This window comes from Ammodytes marinus (assembly GCF_949987685.1).
Source record: "Ammodytes marinus genome assembly, chromosome: 1".
NCBI lineage: Eukaryota > Metazoa > Chordata > Actinopteri > Uranoscopiformes > Ammodytidae > Ammodytes > Ammodytes marinus.
This window is the reverse complement of record NC_137230.1, coordinates 9,539,747-9,559,823: the sequence shown is the minus strand read 5'-3', so window position 1 is coordinate 9,559,823 and position 20,077 is coordinate 9,539,747. Positions and strand designations below refer to the sequence as shown.

The 20,077-nt window shown below is 40.6% G+C and overlaps 1 protein-coding gene across 1 annotated transcript in view; it reads right to left on the bottom strand.

The window, feature by feature from the left end:
* The window catches only part of LOC307250865 (A-kinase anchoring protein 13), a 118,161-nt gene that overhangs the window by 12,808 nt on the left and 85,276 nt on the right, over positions 1-20,077 (bottom strand). The window contains exons 18-33 of the mRNA XM_080028127.1: positions 18,055-18,097; positions 17,528-17,639; positions 14,494-14,659; positions 12,072-12,139; positions 11,884-11,950; positions 11,336-11,483; positions 11,001-11,113; positions 10,439-10,585; positions 9,688-9,932; positions 9,046-9,171; positions 8,429-8,546; positions 5,416-5,664; positions 5,196-5,272; positions 3,508-3,689; positions 1,832-1,914; positions 1,548-1,736 (exon numbers count right to left, since the gene is read on the bottom strand). Coding sequence (XP_079884253.1) covers positions 1,548-1,736; positions 1,832-1,914; positions 3,508-3,689; positions 5,196-5,272; positions 5,416-5,664; positions 8,429-8,546; positions 9,046-9,171; positions 9,688-9,932; positions 10,439-10,585; positions 11,001-11,113; positions 11,336-11,483; positions 11,884-11,950; positions 12,072-12,139; positions 14,494-14,659; positions 17,528-17,639; positions 18,055-18,097 — 2,133 coding nt within the window. The remainder of the gene's footprint in view (positions 1-1,547; positions 1,737-1,831; positions 1,915-3,507; positions 3,690-5,195; positions 5,273-5,415; positions 5,665-8,428; positions 8,547-9,045; positions 9,172-9,687; positions 9,933-10,438; positions 10,586-11,000; positions 11,114-11,335; positions 11,484-11,883; positions 11,951-12,071; positions 12,140-14,493; positions 14,660-17,527; positions 17,640-18,054; positions 18,098-20,077) is intronic.

Sequence of the window (20,077 nt, the reverse complement as noted above, 5' to 3'; positions counted from 1 at the left end):
TTTCCTGCTGTTTTTCTAAGCAGAACCCACAATAGAAATTCTGTTTCATACATCTTTGCTGCATTAAATGCTTAGCTGAATGTCAGTTACACAACCTGTAAAGTACAACAAATATATTGCTGGGATTTGAGACCAACTTCCCCTTAGAACAGTCTTTGCCTGCAGTACTTATAAAGCAGCAGGAGCTAGCTGCATCTGTGCTTTAGTTTCTCAGTTGTCCCTGTGTGGCTTTGACCACCACAGTCAAACAGCTCTTTCAGGCAGCAGCACCAAGGACAGTTTTATTTGAATTCAGAGAGCATTCATTATAAGACAGGCACATCTTTCATACCAAGAAAGTGGTACCCACAATGGCACCGCAAATGACAAAAAGTTCAAATAAATTACTCGAAAATGTCAGAAAACTAATAAAATTACACACATCAAATTGCCTTGCAAATTTTTGCAGCAGTTTTATTTTTGAGTCATCCAAAAACTTCCAATACCATGAGCAGAGACAGCTGTGTGCCGAGTATCTGTCTCATTTCACTCTGACTTTGCTTTAATGTCTCCCATCTCTTTTAAATGAACACAAAACACAAACACACATTCTGCTCCAACGAGCAAACTAATTATCTCTCAAGAAAAGGTGAATTAATTTGGTGTTCTCATCTGATGGGTGAAGATTTATCCATCAGATGAGCTGGTTTGATGAACATACAACCGGTTTAATTAACATACAAATTGGATGCATGCCCAAAAAAAATGAGAATTGTACAATTGACTGTGTATGAAGATGACTGAAAACGAGGGCTCGTAAAAACAGCCTACAATAATAAATCTTTTTAATAGCAGGTATTCTAACTTCAGATTGTCTCTAGTGCAATTAACAAATGATAGCTCTGTTCACTGTGGCTGTTCAGTAGCAGACTCTTGCTGTTGCTCACATAATAGGCTCACTGTCATCCTGGCTTCCTGTTATGACAAGACAAAATGTATCTACCTAGATCTATGACGCAGAATGTGGCTGGTTCAGTTATAGTTTAATTGATCCTTCAACTATATCATGGAAAGTGCTATGAACAACACTATCACCAGAAAGCAGATAGTTAATCATTGGTAACGAAAAGGGATTTCATTCCTCATTTAAGCCTTAAAATGTACAGTATGTTTTGAAGGACCACAACCCAACTACGCCATAAGTGTTAATGCTGTCTGCCTATCTATCTCTATTCTGTTCACTTAAAGGTGCACTATGTAACGTTGGGTGTTTCATAAGTAGTATTCTCATAACTGAATAAACAAAATTCCATCACAGGAAAATTGGATCACTGGAGCACTGTTTGAAGTTAAAAAGCTCCCTACAAAGTTACTGTGTCAATGTTTCAGGGCCCAAAGTTTTGTTTACAAACATGATCAAGTCTTACATTGGGTTCCAGGTAACTCAAGATAATTTAGTTTTGATTTATGATGATATAAACTGCACAGTGCACCTTTAATTCTGCTTAATCGTTCAAGATGCATCTATGAATCTGCAGCACACAACCTTAGAATCACTCTCTCCGTACCTTCCTGCAGGGCATCCTGCATGACGGCGGCCCCCCTGGGTGGCTCCAGGCTAGTGGCTGACCTGAAGAAAGCCTCGGCCTGCTGACAGACCTCCTCCCCTGGGCTGGAGCCCTCCCACATCCCCCTGAAGAGCCGCACCTTCTCCTCCAGCAGAGACACGATCTCTGTGTCCTTCTGCCTCAACAGATCTGACCGGCAGAGAACACACAGTAAGGGAAAACGTTTTGTGCTATTTGGGAGCAAAACCTGTCGCTCTAAAAACAAAAAGGGATTTTTCTCTCACCTCTCATCTCCCTGGCTTTAGTCTCCAGCTGTCTCTTGTCATCTTCCGTCTCACTTGGAATCCCTTCATCCTCATCTTTCTCCCTGTCCAAAGGAGGAATAGGAAGTAAACAAACCTGATGTCTTACAGCGAGTGAATTATACAGGATTCAACCACTACAGACCCCTATCTACAACATGTCACATTCAAATATTTCCTGACGTTTAATTTTTTGGAACAATCAATCGGTATTTACAACATCACAGACTCCACAGGACAACACTTCACTAGAAAGGGATTAGACAAAGCCTTGGAGTGTCAAAAAATGTGATGCATTTTGTATTTCGGTGGAAAAGACAGACACGAGCATCAGTAGAAAACAGTTTTTGTTTTATCTCTCCCGTTCCTGCCAAAAGCCTGATCTCAATGTTCTATATAGACAGAAGTCAGACAGAGGGGGGAGAGAGAGAGAGAGAGAGAGAGAGAGAGGGAGAGAGAGAGAGAGAGAGAGAGAGAGAGAGCGAGAGAGAGAGAGAGCGAGCTAAATCTCTCTCCTTCCCTGCTGGCTGCAGTGGAATAATCCTTTGCTTATAGTGAGCTGCCCTTGAAGCCAATCCAGCATTAGACTGTCCCAGAGTACACCCCATCCCCAGGTAGAGTAGTGATAATCCTCCTGACAGCAAAGTACTCTGTCGCAGCTTACCGTTTATTACTATATAGAGACCTGGGCTGGGTCTAACTCCTGAGTTACAACCCGGATAGACCAAAGGGGAATCCTTAAGAGACCAACGGGGAAAGTGTAAAGCACAGTTTGTTCCAGAGCAGAGTTGTTGTGTTGATTGCACAATGTACGTGTGGGTGTGTCCTAGGGCTGCAACTAACGATTATTTTGATAATCGATTAATCTGTCGATTATTTTCTCGATTATTAGAGTTTTGGTCTGTAAAATGTCAGAAAATGGTGAAAAATGTTGATCAATTTTCCAAAGCCCATGTTGACATCCTCAAATGTATTGTTATGTCCAAAATACATAGATATTTCAGTTTACTGTCATAATAGGATTAAAGAAACCAGAAAATATTCACATTTGAGAAGCTGAAATCAGAGAATTTGGACATTTTTTATCAAAATTACTCGACACGATTAATCGATTATCAAAATAGTTGGCGATTATTTCAATAATCGATTAATAATCGATTCGTCGATTAATCGTTGCAGCTCTAGTGTGTCCGACACGTGGAGATTTTCTTGGGTATATTCTTGTAATTGAATAAACATACTTTCCAAACAGGATAATTAAACACTGCTTAAGGTTAGAAAGCTACCTAAAAAAAGTTACTGTTTCACTGTTGTTGTTTAAAGCAGCAGGGCCCACAGTTTTGTTTACAAACATATTCTAGTCTGACGTTTGGTTTCCAGGTAACTCAAGAATATGTTGATGATGATAGAACAAATGCAGTACTAAGAATGACATGTAGACTAAATATGTTTTGTAAACTTACTGCAGGCTCTGCAAATGTAAACAAATCACCCTGCCTTGAAACTGCATAGTGCACCTTTAATGGAACTTTGACAAAAGAAAAATGTCAAAATGTTTTCATCGGGCACAAACATCATTACATCATCTTTTAGAACTCTTTTTAAGTAGAAATCCCTGCTCTACATAAACAAAACACATGAATAAATCTCCTACTCACATGGACTGCATGGCTTCCTGGATGAGGTTCATCCAGGTGTTGCGTTCGTCCTTGGAGCTGGCCAGGACCTCCATCATCTCTGGCTTCTCCACGCCGGCCGAGATGAGGAAGAGGCCACGCTCTTCGTTAGCCACTTCCCTCACAATGAGCTTCTGCAGGGAGATGACCGTGGAGCGCTGGTCCTGTAGGGGGAAAGGAGGGGAGGGATGGAGGGGTGGGAGGCGACAAGGGAGAGAGAGAGAGAGAAATAAGATTACAGTGGGAGGAGAGAGGGAAGACAAATGTTGAGGATGAGGGAAGGCAGGAAGAAGGGGAAGAGGAGGGGGAGGAGAAAAGGAGAAGGAGAATTACGGGAGGAACGTGGAGGATAAAAACAAGCGCAGGGGGAACAAAATCATCTCAAAAATAAGTGCGGTGAAGTCAGAGGCACAGATGGAAGGAAGGTCAGTTTAATAAAGAGGATTACAGCAGGAATAAGCTGTTGGGTGATAGACCTGCAGTACACACAGGCTATGTCATTTTAGAGTAAATAACACCAGAAGCCTCTGGAAAACCTGGCCTGGAATAGTAAAAATCAATGAATAATATGAGACCAATGTCAATAAGTCTTGTTTGAATGTAATAATGTTAATGTAATGACTTGAAAAAAGTACCTGCCAAAGCATTATGTGAACCGCCCATCTTTGTTTAAATTAGTTTTGCTTTTGAAGTCAGATAGGCCAAACGCTATTGGTAAAATAGGGGCTTTCTTGCAAAATGTCCTCCCATTGCTTTAAGTAATATTTGCTGTATGCCATTCGTTTGTTTTGTTGTATGTTTTGAGCTCAACACCAAGGTATTATGTTCATGAGCTGGAAATAAAATGAAAATTAAATAAAAGGAAGAATTACGGATGTGGAATAAAGAGGGAAAGAAGAAGACAAAATGAGAGTCTGGTTAATGTTATTATCCAAATGGGAGTCAGCTGACTTCCAGAACCTCAGCAGCCCCTCGCATCATAACAGCTGCAAACACTGGAAGTTTACTGCACTAACACCACAAAGCGGAACCTCGTATATTAGCCACATTTAGCTTCATGGGAATACTTTCTATCTTCTGTCCAGGTGACCTCTGACTTCATTGCTACTGGTTACTTATACTGTTGCTGATCCTAAGAAGTGAAGATCATTTTTAGGCAACAACTTAACCGGGTGCACATGCCTGTTGTCCATTAAAAACAATATGTTATTCCTTGTTTTATGTCAACAGCCTCTACTCAAAAATGCCCAGCCTTTTTTAATGATGGATGTGATTATTATTCCACAGGCTTGCCTGTTTTTTATTACCCCTCGTGTGTGTGTGTGTGTGTGTGTGTGTGTGTGTGACCGTGTTACCTGTAAACATGGAATAAACGACTCTAACCTTTATGATTTATCATGGTTGGGTTAGATGCCGAGGGCCAGAACGCTTTTATTAGGTGCAGCTAGTGAGCCAGCAAAATGCAAAGGAATATTACCCAATGGGAAACCTAAGCAGGCAGGATACTGCTAACAGCAAACAACAGTTGGATAGGAAAATATGACAACAACTCTCTGGCAGCCCTCGATAGATCATACAATACTGGAGTGATTGCAGGTAAACGGTAGGGGACAGCAGAAAGAGACAGGGAGAGAGTGCAGAGATAGAAAAAGTTGAAAGAGTGATCCTACCACCATGGCGAAGACATATTTCTGGTCCTTCTCTTGCAGGAAGACAAAGACGTCTGATAGTAGCAGAGCATGGACATCTGGAGAAAACAGACCGGAGAAAAGTGGTTGTGGTTGGATGAGTAAAAGGTTTAGATACATCATGTTTAGATACACATATTGACAGAGAGAATTTGTGGTGAGGTAATGGGGCAGTAAACTCGGTCAATAAGTGTCTCCTTGCCTTTTAATCTCCCCTGGCTGTTCTTGAGCTGCAGGCCTCCATCGTGGATGAGCCTCCTCCTCAGCAGATCCTCCCTAGCGAACACCTGTCCGCTCTTGGTCATCATGATGGACTTGCCCTCCATGCGGTTGTGGAAGTCCTTCAGACGCCGTCTCTTGTCGTGCTCGTTCACTTTGTTGTCCACGGACGCGATCACCTCCTTCACCAGTCGAACAGAGTCCCTCAGGTCCTCAAAGTCTTCCTCGCTTTCTGCCGTTGGACGTTTGACAAACAAATAATGAAGACAGGCAACAGTGCAGCAGACTGGCATTATCAAAAGTCTCCAGACAAGCCCATGCCTAATTATGAATTGAAATGTTGGTATGCTTTTTGGAATTTAACTGCGTCTGTATTACCACTCACTGAGAAATCTCCTATTGCAAAAACCACCGACAGCCTTTTTTTCCATTTGGTTGGGCGAGCTTGACACACAAAGCCTTCTAAAATCGGCTTACCTTCTTTTTATATTGTGTGTTTGTTTGTTTGTTTCATTTTTGTCTCTTTTATTTTGTTATAACATTTTCTCCTATAAGAATACTATTTAATGTGGCTGAGACATAGCTCTTTTAAGATCACCCATGTTCTGCTAGCCCTTACAATTTGGAATACTTGTTTGCCCTTGAAATCTCCTGCTCTTGAGAAAGGGACAACCATTCCTTGTTTACTTTCCTACAGCAAGATTATTGTATCTCAAAACATATACACTGTTGAGCCCATTTATCTTATATGTCTGTTCAAGTCATTTGTATGCAACACTAGCTACACCGTCTCACAGAACAGTTTGGGCTCGTTAGGTTAATTACAGTTGAATATGCATTCTTCTCACAAGTGTTTATAATCCCTTTCCCTTTTTTCTCTGAAAAGGTTCATTCAACACACCTTAATGGGATTATAGGATGTAGAGTGTAAATGTGCTTAGAGAATACAAACAGAGAATGACATGCGTTACTGAATTCAATTTCTGGCATTTCTCCTCTTTTGCTTGTTACATGTTGGAAATGTCTAAATGTTTTATGGTAGTAAAAGACCAAGATGACCAAGAATAGAAGAAAAATAAATTGTTGCTGTTGCTGTTCAGCACATCACAGCAGTGGTGTTCTTGAACCTGACTACTCACTGTGTGCAGCCAATACTGGACTGGCTTTTACCTGAAAGTTTCCACTGTTACATATTTTCTATAATATTAAAGATGTATAACTAAATGAGAAAAAAGTACAGTTAAAGATTAGCAATCTTTATTAAGGTTCTGCTTTATCTGGCTATTTGGTGTGTGGATGTTATTGATTAAACAGTGGTAGCATGAGAAAACAACCCCACCAACCGTCATCGCTATCTAAATGTTACTAAGCTGTCATTGGTGCATGGAAATACATCACATTTGTCAAACTGAGACCCGATCACTTTTTATGAGCAGGAAGAGCACAGGGGAAAATAAAATAGCACAGAAAGCAATCTCATGTGAAATGTTCAAACCTGTTTCCCTTTGTGCCGTTTCTTGTTGCTAAACTAAGCTAAACCGCTGCTGGCTGCAGCTCTATATTTAGTTGACAAATGAGATGATCGATACCACTCTCACATTGTACTCTGTGCAGGAGGTCCACTCTCACATCTTACTCTACTCTCTGCAGGTGGTCTGTTTTTCAAAGCTGTACTATTCCTTGAAATGGTTGTCAATGTAGTTGGCATTCTGCAGGTGTAGGAGCTCTTTTCTCAGTCTGTTGAGTAACTGTCACAGCTCAACTGATAATCTAAAATAAATGTAATAGGTTTTATTGACTGGCTATAGGCTATAGACTCAGTGTTAAACGGTGTTCAGTGTACAAAATGAACATTTATTTATAGGTAAATACTGTGATTAAAGAGAGGGAGAGTTATAATAAGAGGGTCCTGGATTAATTTGTTTTAAACGGCAAGGAATAAAATCCCCAGTGGCCTCCCTACACACTGAGATAAGCCCCAGAGTCAATTTGTCTCTGATATACATCTTGTCTATTTAGCACTTGGGTTTTGGACTGGAAATGTATTATTTGTGCAATCTCTCCTCCCCCCCACCACCCACGTTGCACCAAAATACTATCTCTAACCTGTGAGTGTGCTGTATTATTTCCAATCAGTTCATATCAGAATTGGCAGTAGATACTATTCTTTAAGCACCTTGGGGATTAAGATACATCTCTTCCCACATCCTACATACACATAGAAACAGGCCCTAGGGAAGGATTAGAGAAACACAGTGGGAGGCCAGCTGCCTACAGTTGCTTTAGATCAGATATACTGTAAATATGTGGTGAAGTATTTCAGCTCCTCAAAGTATGCTTGATTTATTGTCCTCAAAAGACCCGTCTAATGTACAATGTATGCTTATTTTTTTTTCACAAGATGCCATGTGTGAGAAAGGCTGATCTTTATAGGACTAGGTACTGACAGAGAAAATTGGAATTTACCTGTTAAGTTGAACACGTATATATTTAAGCACAGATTAAATGTGTCTATTCTCAAGATGAAAATGGAGTTAAGCACATAAATGTTCATCTCAAAAGGTTTCCCAACTTGACTTTCTTAAAAGAGTAGCATGTTTTTAAAAAATCATTAGATGTGGTATGAACTGCATATCAACTTGACTCTCCAGAGATCTATGAGCCAGCAACATTTTTTTTAAAATTTTTATGAGAAAATTCTTCTGATCCAAGGATAATTAATGCATCGCCACCGACTAGCAGATAGTTTCAAGTTGAAGAAAAACTCTTAACTTATGATGGAATATATTTTACTTTACTGCCTTTGAATCTATGACTTTAAAAAAAAAATCTTTGCAATTAGGGTGAAAAATAATGTGTTGTGAATAGTGAATGCTTTGTAATATATATATTTTATGAAGGCGATAACAGCATCAAAAGCATTTTCATGTTATTACAATATGTACACACAATAAAAACATGGATGACAAGTGAGAAGAGGCCGACATGCAGCTAACCTTTCGTGTGCTGCAGCATTCTCTGAATCAGCACCGGATACTTTGTTATCCTCTGCGTCACCAGCAAGATGCATTCTGGGATACCAAGCCTCCGCACAATGCTGCTACTCATCTTTTTCTGGAAAAGAACAGACAAGTACTTTAGTAAAACATGCACACACAACAGGTTTCAAATAAACAATGTGGGACTCTAACAACTCATTTGATGTAGAACAACACAGTATTTAATACAAGACAATGTGTTTGCTGTGATTATTGATGTGACTGGTACAGATACAGTTAGAACTATAAAAGCACTGATGCTTTCAAAAAGTGTTTGAAGGCCAATTCAGGTAAGGGCTTTCATACCAATGTTCCTAGTACATGCATGAAAAGACAAAGAAACTGAACAAGATGGTTGACACTATAAGTAGCACTCAGAAGAGAACAGAATGTTTGATGTTCTATTCAACAAAAAACAATCATGCCTGGACTCACATAAAATATATTTTCAGCACAAAAGCGGTAAAAAGTCAGAGCAAGACAAAAGCATGGAAAGATAATTCTTTGAGAAAAGTAATTATTTTGTAGAAAGAGATAGATAAGAAACATATGAAGGGCTGAAATATAAGTCTTACTTTGATGAAGTTCTTGAAGCGTTTGTCTTTGGTTAAGAGGTCCTTATAGAAGTTTACAGCTTCATTGTGCCGGCTGCAGAATCTTCCGTAAACCCTCCTCATGTTTTCACCGTATGATCCTGAGAACTACAGCACAATTTAACAGGCTTTAGAACATAGAGCAAACACAGGTACAAATGATAGAAATATGAGATATGTGGGTTGTATTTGGTGCTATAACGATATTCAATTAAAGGTGACTTTACTATTAATATAATGTAATTTTACATTATGCATTCGTATGCAGCATACCCAAACGTTGGTATTAGCTAAGGAATCAAACTGTCGACTTTATTTTAACCAGAGTTAAGGACTGCCACCTTTTACAGCAGTCGAGGAATTTGGAAACTAGACTTAAAGTCAGCTCTGTGAGGATTTCCATCGACACACGCATGGCTTATGGCAAAATGAACATGAATGTCTTTACAACACTTCATGGAAATCCAGCCAGTAGTTGTTAAGCTATTTCAGTCTGAACCTACCTACTGTACCAACACATTTACATGGCCTAGGTCATGAAATACACACATTCTGTTTTTGATACTCTTTTCATATAAGACAATTTGTCTTATTGCATCACAGTGTAGGAGCTGCCTGTCTAACCTGGCTGACCAGGATGTCTCCTATCCTGTTGATGGTGAAGCCCCCTGCGTCCTGCTGGCTCTCTCTCTTCCTCTCCAGGAGGCGCAGCAGCAGCTGTGTGTGGAGGTCCAGGAGGTCATCCAGAGCAGGGAACAGCCTCTCTACTGTCTGAGCCTCCAGCTGAACCTCCTTCTGAATACCTTTACTGTAAACCTCTGACATGATGCGCAGGGTCCGGATGTGATGCATCTCCGTCTGCATCAGCTCTGAACAATGCAAAAGCAAGGGGTACTTAGTAGGGAGGTTAAGTTGTGTATTTCAGATACAAAGTGTGATCTCACTTGTGTCTTTGGATACATTTAATGCTATGGCCCTAAGGTACTTACATACCAAAGGAGACCTTATTGCCTCATGGCTTTAAGGCAACACCCTATTTTTTCCACACTCAACCAGCCTACTATTAGACAAAGTGTGAAAGTCATCAAGGCAATCTGAGGGAAAGTGGGTCTGCCAAAATATGTATTTATAAAAAAAGTTTAAACAAATTTACAACACACTCTGAATTAATAATACTGTAGACCTCTGGCCCAGAGGCATTAACCCAGTTTTACTTCATATATTAGCAGTAGTAGAGACACATTTGATACTAAACTGGAGAAACACTGAACTGCTTGTTTCTAAATTCCTAAACACTTTCCTTCATTTCCCATTAACATGAACATCCATCAAGATCCATTTATAAAGCAGATTTTTTCTGGTTAAGTGAATGTACCATAGATGACGTCCTGTCTCTTGCCCAGCTCTCTGTCCAGCTGCTGCAGGTACGTCTGGTCCACACCTAGACTCCATGAGTCAGCCTCCAGCTCTTTGGCCTCCGCCTCAAACTCCCCCATCAGCTGGCCGTCCATCATCTCCGTCCCTGCACACACACACACAACACAGTTGGAGGCATGTGTTTCATTTTGAAGTTTACTTTTATGTGTACAGTATTACACATCTCTGAATACATTTTTTAATAACACTTAACTTTCAGGGATGTGGCTCACTCTTATTGTGAAACATGTGTTTATGTTGTAGTTGCTGTAATAATCATTTTTTCTGCATAAACTTGAATGATAAGTTAGTGAAGTGAATCAAATGAAGATGCAATATCCTGTTATTATACATTGATGCAGTATTGCAGTAACGCTGATAATGCAATGTTGTGGTGCGTTGTGGTAATGTATTTGATTTTGCTAACACTGTGTTAGGTGTAGGCTCAGAATCTTGGATCTCAGGTGATGGTCATATGTCTTGGGCTGTCAGATCAATAGTGTGCACGTGTGTGTATTGACCTTCATCGGTGAGCGATTCCATGGACTCCGTGACCTGGTTGTTTCTGTTGAGGGAGTCAGTAGACTGGGAGAGGTAGCGCAGGCCTTTTATGGGCATATCATCGAACACCGGACTGAATGGAGAGATAAGAAGAATAAAAAAAATATATTCATTGTTTGTTTTTTTTAAACAGTTACAGCCACACACGTTCATTAAATAGGATTAAATAGCAACAGAAACATTTCATTCCCTGTGATTATCTGAGTGTCCTCACATTATACACACAAAAATATATACACACACATATACACAGACAAACATACGCACACGCAAACATACACCCACACACACGCACCCAGCGATGTTGCTTATGGAGAGACTCTTGGAGAGGTTGTTGCCATGGAAATTCATGATGCTGGTGTGTCTCCGAGATGGGATCATCAGGGAAGAATGGTCTTCAGGGGACAAGATGGCCGACCAGGGGCGCTCCCTTGTCCCACCAGCTAAAACAACACACAGATAAATCACAGAAGATAAATATCCTACTCATCACTTTGCTCTATATGAAGCTACATTCTGTCATTTGTGTTTATTAAGGAGTCCTTCAGGGGCTGCCTCAGTATCAATTATCTTCTAAAAAAATGTAATTTAAGAACTCTAGTTACGACACAGGTACATACAGATCTTGGGAGAAACCTTCAACTACTTTGCACTTTAGAAATGAAATACAGAGGACTATAAGACCAATTTGTTTCATCCCACTGGCTGATTTTTACCTTTAAAGTTCAAATCTATGGAGAAAAGTCTGATGCTGTACGTGCTTTTGTATGGTCTGTCTGTCTGTGTTCTGTGTGTGCTTTGTGTGTGTTTTCCTGAAATCCAAGATGGTGGTTTTTGACTCACATTTGTTCCTCATGGTGACCGTGGGAAAGGAGCTTGAATCTGGTACGGTAAACTGCTGTTTGGGCAACTGGCCAGAGAAACAACAGAGAATAAAAGCATAAATGATGCGTTCAAAATCGATATTGGCTGGAGGAGAACAGAATACATCAGAATCAATGGTGGAGTCACTCTGAGCCGGGGACTGTTACCTTCATCTTCACCTTGGCACACACAGGCAGGCTGTCCCTGCAGCCCTTGTGGACGGAAGCATTACAGTCTGGAAAAGAGAAGCAACAGAATGCTCAGTGAGAACTCAGTGTATGGTGGTGTGGAGGCAGTGGGGGTGCTGAGGGAGGGGTGTGTGTGTGTGTGTGTGTGTGTGTGTGTGTGTGGAAAGGTGGGGGCAAGAAATTCTGACTGGATTTCATATAGCCGGCCAGGAAACTCCACCAGCAGCCCACTAATGAAAGCCAGACTGCAGAGCATGTGATGCAATCCAGGGGTAATACTGCTGCTCGCGGACCAAGGGGAGAAAAAAAGAGAGAGAAATGATAGGCGATGGAATGACAGACTCTCTCTCTCTCTCTCAAATTGCATGGGAACATTTCAATTATATAAACATTCCCAAATCACCATTTTGGAGCAAGGGTCATCATTGAACATGGCTCGAATAAGATCTACACTGTGATTTCATCCCATCGAGTCAATCGAAGACTATATTATTTTCCCTGTAACATACTTTATTTAATACTGTCCAATTATTTTCTATGAGTTGACTTCAAAGCTCGTTTGTACACACCTATATACCGGTATGTGTGTAAAAAAAACTGAAGTGTAGATCAAGAAGTGCCACAAGAGGAACAAACGTCTCTGGTTGTGTCCAAATCAAGCTCGACAACAAGGCTGGGCTCAGTTTCCCCTTACTCACATAGAGCCATGTTTCCAAGAGACATGTTGCACAAGAGAAACCCACAAACCCCACTATCAGACCTCGTCATCTTTGCTAACATGCACACAACATTTCCTATGTTAGGATTACATCACACACACTTAGCCTCTCAGTCAGAGTGCGAAAATAAGCCTGTGGAACTCAACAAGAAAATAATGGCAGCAGCACTTTCAGGGTTATGGGTTTCATTTTCACTTCCACCTAACACTTGAAAAGTGTATATGCGTGTGACTGTAAGAAAGGATTTGAATACAAAGTATCCGCCTAGTAGATTATGTGATATATCTAATTATGCCCCGCTCAGTAAAACCAGCTTGAATTCCTGCAGTCTTTTCCTCCTCTTAAATGTTTTTTATTGGGTATTTGACTGCCTTTTGTGGATGTCCAACTAATTCCCGCTAATCTCAGACAAAGGATCACTGTATGTGTCTGCTGAATGGACACCAGCCAGACATCTGCTAGCAAAAACAAGCCTTCAGAAAAAACAGCCCGAGCTCCAACAATCTGAACCAGACCAACACAACACAACGAGAGCTGTTTTTGCCAGTATGAAGTATTTAAGGCTGAGTGTGACCATCCAGAGGATCGCTGTGTGCCATCGCACAGCCAGTTTCTCCTTTTTAGACTTTTTTTGGAGTTGCGCCAAAAGCTTGTGCAATAAACTACATCCTCTTTAGGGTTGCTGCTGCTTCAGTGGAAAACAATGCAAAATGTGTAGTGTTGTCTGTACTGAAAGACTGACTGGGTTTGCTTAGTAAGAAGTTAATATGTATGAGGTATTCTGCTTGGCTTTTTTTAAAACATTGCAAGACACACACTTAACGTTATTCTATAAATGATGATGATAAATTATGAATTATTTCTGATGAAGCTTGGTTTATCTCAGCCTACCAATTATTTACCTATTAAATACAATTCTGAAATTCCATATGAAGACGTATATGATATGGTTCAAATGAACTGACTTAGCCTTTAAATTGATGCGACTTGTGGATTATCATGATAAATGCCTGATGTTAACCAATGTTGTATGTTTCCAGCTGTGCAGAGAGCTTACTGTGGGCTCACAGCAAAAGCTTGATGAGCGTCAGTGGCAGGGTCACAACCCACAGCAGCAAGAAGAGTTCTGAGTGCATCAGTCCCTTCTTGGCCAAAATGAAAGAGAAACTGATCATTGCGGTCTCTGGTTTCCCAGAACTATATGATGTGTCACTTTTCGTATATCGTTACAAACAGAAATAAATAAATGTACTAAAAAGGGCAATCCAATACATTTCAGTTTCATTTTTTAAGTAATATGCAGTGAATGCATGGAAATGTGTTTATTTTATCATCCCTGGTTCTGCAAAGCTCTACTACGTAAAAACTTGATAGACTATAATTAACGTACAATCTGAGGCAGTGGCTTGAACGTCCCGCCCCCGCCAGCGACTTGTAGAGGGGCTTGCACGGTGGTAGGAGCGACCTGAGCACCCACCGGCGTATTTGAAGCTTTTTGGTGTGATTGCAATTAGAGATTGATTTACTGCTATTATTTTAATAATAGATTTGCAACACTTAATGGGTTTTTATTAATAGTAAAAGCAACAGGATTCCTAATGAGTTTCAAACAATGAATGAACAGAAACAGAATCAAAGGAATAATGCTAAATGAATTGAAAATGAACACAAAGGATACGTACGCATGCATTGGAAAGCCTCCCTGCTGTTGAAAGCCTTATTGCACTGGAGGCAGAGGGATGCCTGGCCCGAGCTGACTGGCGAGAACAGATGACCGTTAATCGCCTTCTTGTCCTTTTCCTTGTCCTTGCCCTCCTTCTCTTTCTCCTTCTTCTCTCGATCCTTTTCCTGAACAGATGGAATTAACAGAGTTAGGAACACAAAAGCGACCGCAGCAGCAGAGGAAGGAATCTTTCAATAATTACTTGGAACTTTTCAACCAGACGATTAGATGTTAAGAAGAAAGAGTGTTTGGTTACCTTTAGAGTAGACTAAAGGTACCAGACATTGGCCAGTTGCTTATGTTATTTTCCAATCTGAATCCAGCAGAGCAACATTATTACTCTGATGCACAACACGGCAGGGGGCTTTGCATAGTAAGTGATGCATTATTTATGCAATCAACAAATTGCCTCATTAAAAGACTACTTTAAATGTAGGGAGTCTTTTCCCGTTTTGCTTCATTTCCCGTTTTGCTTCATTTAAAGGCAACAGTGTTTTCTTTATAAAACTCAAATATATATTATAGTGTATTTTTGCATGATAATTGGTTGAGGTTAATAATAATGCTAGCAGCACATAATAAAGTGACCATTTCTACCAAAGAATAATTCATTATTCACATTCCATATTCATAGTGTTATTCAACCCATGCAGATTGCATGACTAATGCCAGAGACACACTGTCTGGGAATCAAATCTGTGACCTTTCCAAAACAGCGTGGCCTTTTCTGCTGCCTTTGCATCGGTGGACGAGCTCGTCCCTCAGCTGTTGGTCATCTCTGTACACTGAGCTGAATCACAATCCCCATAAAGAAGAACAGAGCTCTCATTCTCTTGGATTTACATCACACAAGCCTCCACCCAAACCCAGAGGAAATGGGAAAATGGAGTTTCCAGCTCCCTTTAATAGGCCAGCCTGTGGGCCTCTTGGTTTTGAAGGGGACCACAAAGCTCTCTGACATACTGGAGCTCATTTTGTACTGTTGCTTCATGATATACCATAAGGCTGACAGCAGGGCCACAGCCATTACAACACAGCACTTAGCATAGTCTCACTTCCTGCAACAACAGCCATCTAACCAAAGAGGAAAACAAGGAATAATGCATATCAACTTAACTATATGGCCTAACAAAGTATTCTTTCTAACCGCAAAGGCCTTTCTAAGAATTGTTTTAAATATGATACCTGGTAATATATACGGAATACAACAACAGTTTAACTTATTGGAAGCACAGGAAGCAAGAACAATTCTCAGCACAATTATTTTGGCTTCCAGCTTTTACAATAGGAGAAGTAATCACTTGTGACATTTCAAATACAGATTAAAATAAACAGTCTACTGAGAAACAATGTAACAGGCAATGAATTCGCTGGAAAGAGATATTAGCCCAGAGGGAAGCTCTGGTTACTTTTAACACAACAATGTGACATTCTCTTTCACTACAATTTTACTTGGAGAAGCAGAGCGTTCTGTAAGCCTACCTCCAGACTAGATTTCCATCTCTTTGAGAAGCCGTGGCTCCCTGTGAATCTCCTGTACAGCATCCCTGACTGTGGTCGAACCATGGACTGTATATAAGGTCCAACAGACTCAAGCTGCTATATTGTCACTGAGGCTCCAATAGGAAAGCTGCAATGAGGAAGTGACTGGCGCTCGCTCTCTTTCTCTCTCTCTACTTGCTGTTACTGCAATGACCCTTTGGTCTGGCACAGATGCTATGTGAAAACTGCACATACTAAATCGCCCACCAGAACACTTAGATTTTGGATACGTTACAGAAACCATATGCATAAAGTTTCTCCAAATACAGATCCTCCGACAATTATCATAATTGATGATCTGATATATTTGAGACAGTTTCAAAGGTAATTTATTACCTGAAAGGAAGGATACATTGAGAGGAAACTTTAATTGCAAAAGACTCATCTAGTTTAATTAAATTGAGAAATTAGAAATGTAATGTAGTGTGTGTGACAGCTCAGCTGAGATGGCCATTTAGGTTGTCACTAAAATTAAATACATGGCATACACATACATGCATAATGGATGCAATCGGAAAGCTCTCAGCAAATGTGTACATCAAAGCCTTGCTACTTGTCTTGAAATCAACAGTGATCAATATTTGTGACATTTGACGGGTAACTGAAGCCACTGGCTCCAAGGAGACCCTTCACAATGCTGTCACTTTAAAAGCAAAGCCATGACTGCTTTAAGGTTACAAATGAGATTATAAAACCACAGCCAAATCCAACTTCCTGTTCTACTTCCTGTTCACCCCTGTGTCTCTTTGCATGAGCTGCACGACTACAGACAGCAACACAAGCTTGATTTCCAATATGTTGCCACTTTTATTTTTCAAATTGGATTGATGCACCACTGTTTTTACAAATCATAATCCCATAATGGATAATATATTACAACAAATCATGTCACATCTGTGATTTTCAGAGTGCAACGCTGAGCTTGATGATTTCTAAATTGCTTCCCAATCATGTAGGGAAAAGACAACAATAAAAGTTTATTTTGCTAAAATGATTTTACCTGATGTATTCAATCAGTGTTGTCATCACTCACATTGTAATAAGAAATACATTCTCACTGGGAGAAGAGCTTTGGCAGGTAAACTTTGACTACATCTTTCACCATAGACTCAGTCTGTCTGTGACCAGGCTCAAAATCTAAAACCTACTGGGGAAATCTGAAATCGGGAAGTTCCAAGCAACACAGACCGACACTTAACCCCTAACTCCCCAGTGTCAGGCCGTGTGCAAATGTTTAAACATGAAGATGCCTGGTGTTTTGGAGTAATACATGTTTAAGGAGGAGAAGGCTGAATTTTGAACCAAACAAACACACATAAAGGCCCAAGCTCTGAGAGTCAGTCATATAAAGTGAAGTATAGTAAATAATCTACCTTTAATCTACCCAATAACATTTTAAATTACAGCCACAGTATTATAAGGCGTGCTTAAAAACTCCATTTTCCCCTCACCCTGGTCTTTTTGTACATCTTGTTCTTGAGGTAGCTGAAGGTCCGGCTGACTTTGGTCCCGCCCCTTCCATCAGCGTCACTCCTCAGAGGACCAGGCTCCTCCTCCGATATGCTGGTACACACACACACACACACACACACACACACACACACACACACACACACACACACACACACACACACACACACACACACACACACACACACACACACACACACACACACACACACACACACACACACACACACACACACACACACACACACACACACACACACACACACACACACACACACACACAGTTAATTTTATCCTCAACCAGCTGCATTCACAAGCGCTACCTGTTCACACATTCTGAATTGGGTCCTTAACAGTCATAAAAGGGTTCTATGGAGAACCATTTGACTGCTCACAAGAACCCTCTCCACACTGTTTATTTATGGGACAATAAAAAGGTCCCAGCTGCAGTTAAAAAGCTGAAGAGCTATTTTCCATTCATGTGTATTTTGCAGAGAGTTGGACTGACCTGTATGCTAGTGACCCGGAGGTGCTGGAAAACGATCTCATACCTAGAGAGAAACGAGAGAAAGCAGTGAACAGCAGGCCAAAGTTTCAGGTGTTTTTATTTGATTTTTATTCACTGTATTTTCAATCTCAGGTGGAAATTCTACTTTCCCTCTATATGTAGGGCAGTGAAAATATGTGTTTAAGGGGTTGACCACACAAACCACCAGGGTCATTCTGCTTTTCCTGAATATACAGTAAGTGAATGACCTCACTGACCTAGTGTCCCTTCAGTCGTGTGTCTCCCTGCTTCTATTTGCATCAATGCAGCTGTCTATACAGGTGCACGACAGCTCAGTTGCAATGCACACGTGGAGAATATTTTCACGTTCAAATCTTCTTTCTTCTGTTTTAAGGCAAGTAACTACGGCTATGTCACAGAAAGGGCACAGAGGTTGTTGCTGTTATGCTAAAGTGCTACTCTTTCTAGCTCACCTGTGTAAACAGTGTAACATTGTAGTGAATAATTATTGTGAACATGGGGCTTAATAGTTCCCCTCCTGGCTGCAAGAATTGGGCAGAGAATTGAATAACCCAGGCCATCATGTCCTTCAACAGCTACCTTCAATGTCCTTGAGCTAGGTATTTAACATTTAGCTACTCTCTAGAAGCCAAAAACAAAATGACTCTGGCGAGGATGAGGGGCGGCTAGCAAAGAGGCCAAAAGCTGAAGCTGCCTTTGGATCCGGTGCCATTAACGGCTGCTACACACTGGCCCCAAAAACATCTCTGGCCGCATAGCCATCCGACCTCTTGAAAAAGGAAATCTCATAATACAGCCTATTTCTTTCTGCCACAAGATATTATGGCCTAAACATCAAATCACATTTCATTTAATCCAAGTCTTGGGTCATCACACATAGCTATGATGCTTGTAGCTAGTTTATTCCACACAGGCTCTCAACCCAGAATCCTCTATTTAAATTGACTGGCTCCAGGCAAGGCCACTGGCTGTATTTTTAATCTCAAAGCATCCACTGCAGTCTTTGTCAAATAATAATAGGGTCTCACTTGTCTGGTGTCAGTTCAACATTGGCATGCATCTTTTCTAGGCAACTTTGCTTGCTTTAAAAGATCAATTCTCCCCAAAACATCTGACGTAAACACACAATTATGCAAAGCATTGCTTGCATGCTCTGTGTCAGAAAGTCCACCCCCAAAAACAGGATAATGAGGGCAACGTTTTTGGGGTTACTGTGTTGCTAGTAACACAGTCAAGGAGACAGAGAACACTGATGAAAATATCTCACAGATAAGGAAAGGGAAGGCTCAGTGTCTTGAACTAACAGTGACGGGCTCATTTTTATCTGGAAGGAAGAAAGGGCTCCTGCAGTTCACCTGCATTGTTTTTTGATTATTGTTTTTCCTCTTTCTCTGGTGATCAAGTTCCTTTTTTTTCCTACTTAAGAGCCCAAACAAAGATTAATCTATGTAAAGGTCAGCTAAACACTAGGGCTAGGGAGGGGACTGCATAAGCCAAGGTCTTATTTAATGTCGTCAACAGGGACTCTAAACACAACATGTGCTGCCTAGGTGAAAGGTGGTTTTCTTTACACTAATGATTTTGCTACAAGCTCATTTGAATTGCACATCCTAATTGCAAGGAGCCTTATATCAGCAGCAGTAATTAGTAGTTTCCTTAAAAAGCTTGTTGCAGCTGAACTTTTGGGCTTCACTGCCCTTCAGTGTCTAGATGTGTTCAGACTTAAGTGTACACATATTACACAGAAACTGTTAATACTATAGAGAGAGTTCACCCGTTGCAAAACAAAGGGTGGCTTCATGTTTATGAATAAGTATAGGATAATTGATAGAATCTATTTTGTGTATTTCTTGATGAAATATCATAATACGTGTAACCTGTTTTCCTTTAGCAGACCTTGTCTTCATCTATTTGAGTAAAGCCTTGAGATGGCCCTTTATAAACGGGGGACAGTCCTTCCTTTGGGGGAGTTCCAGGACTCTACTGGTCTGATACTCACATC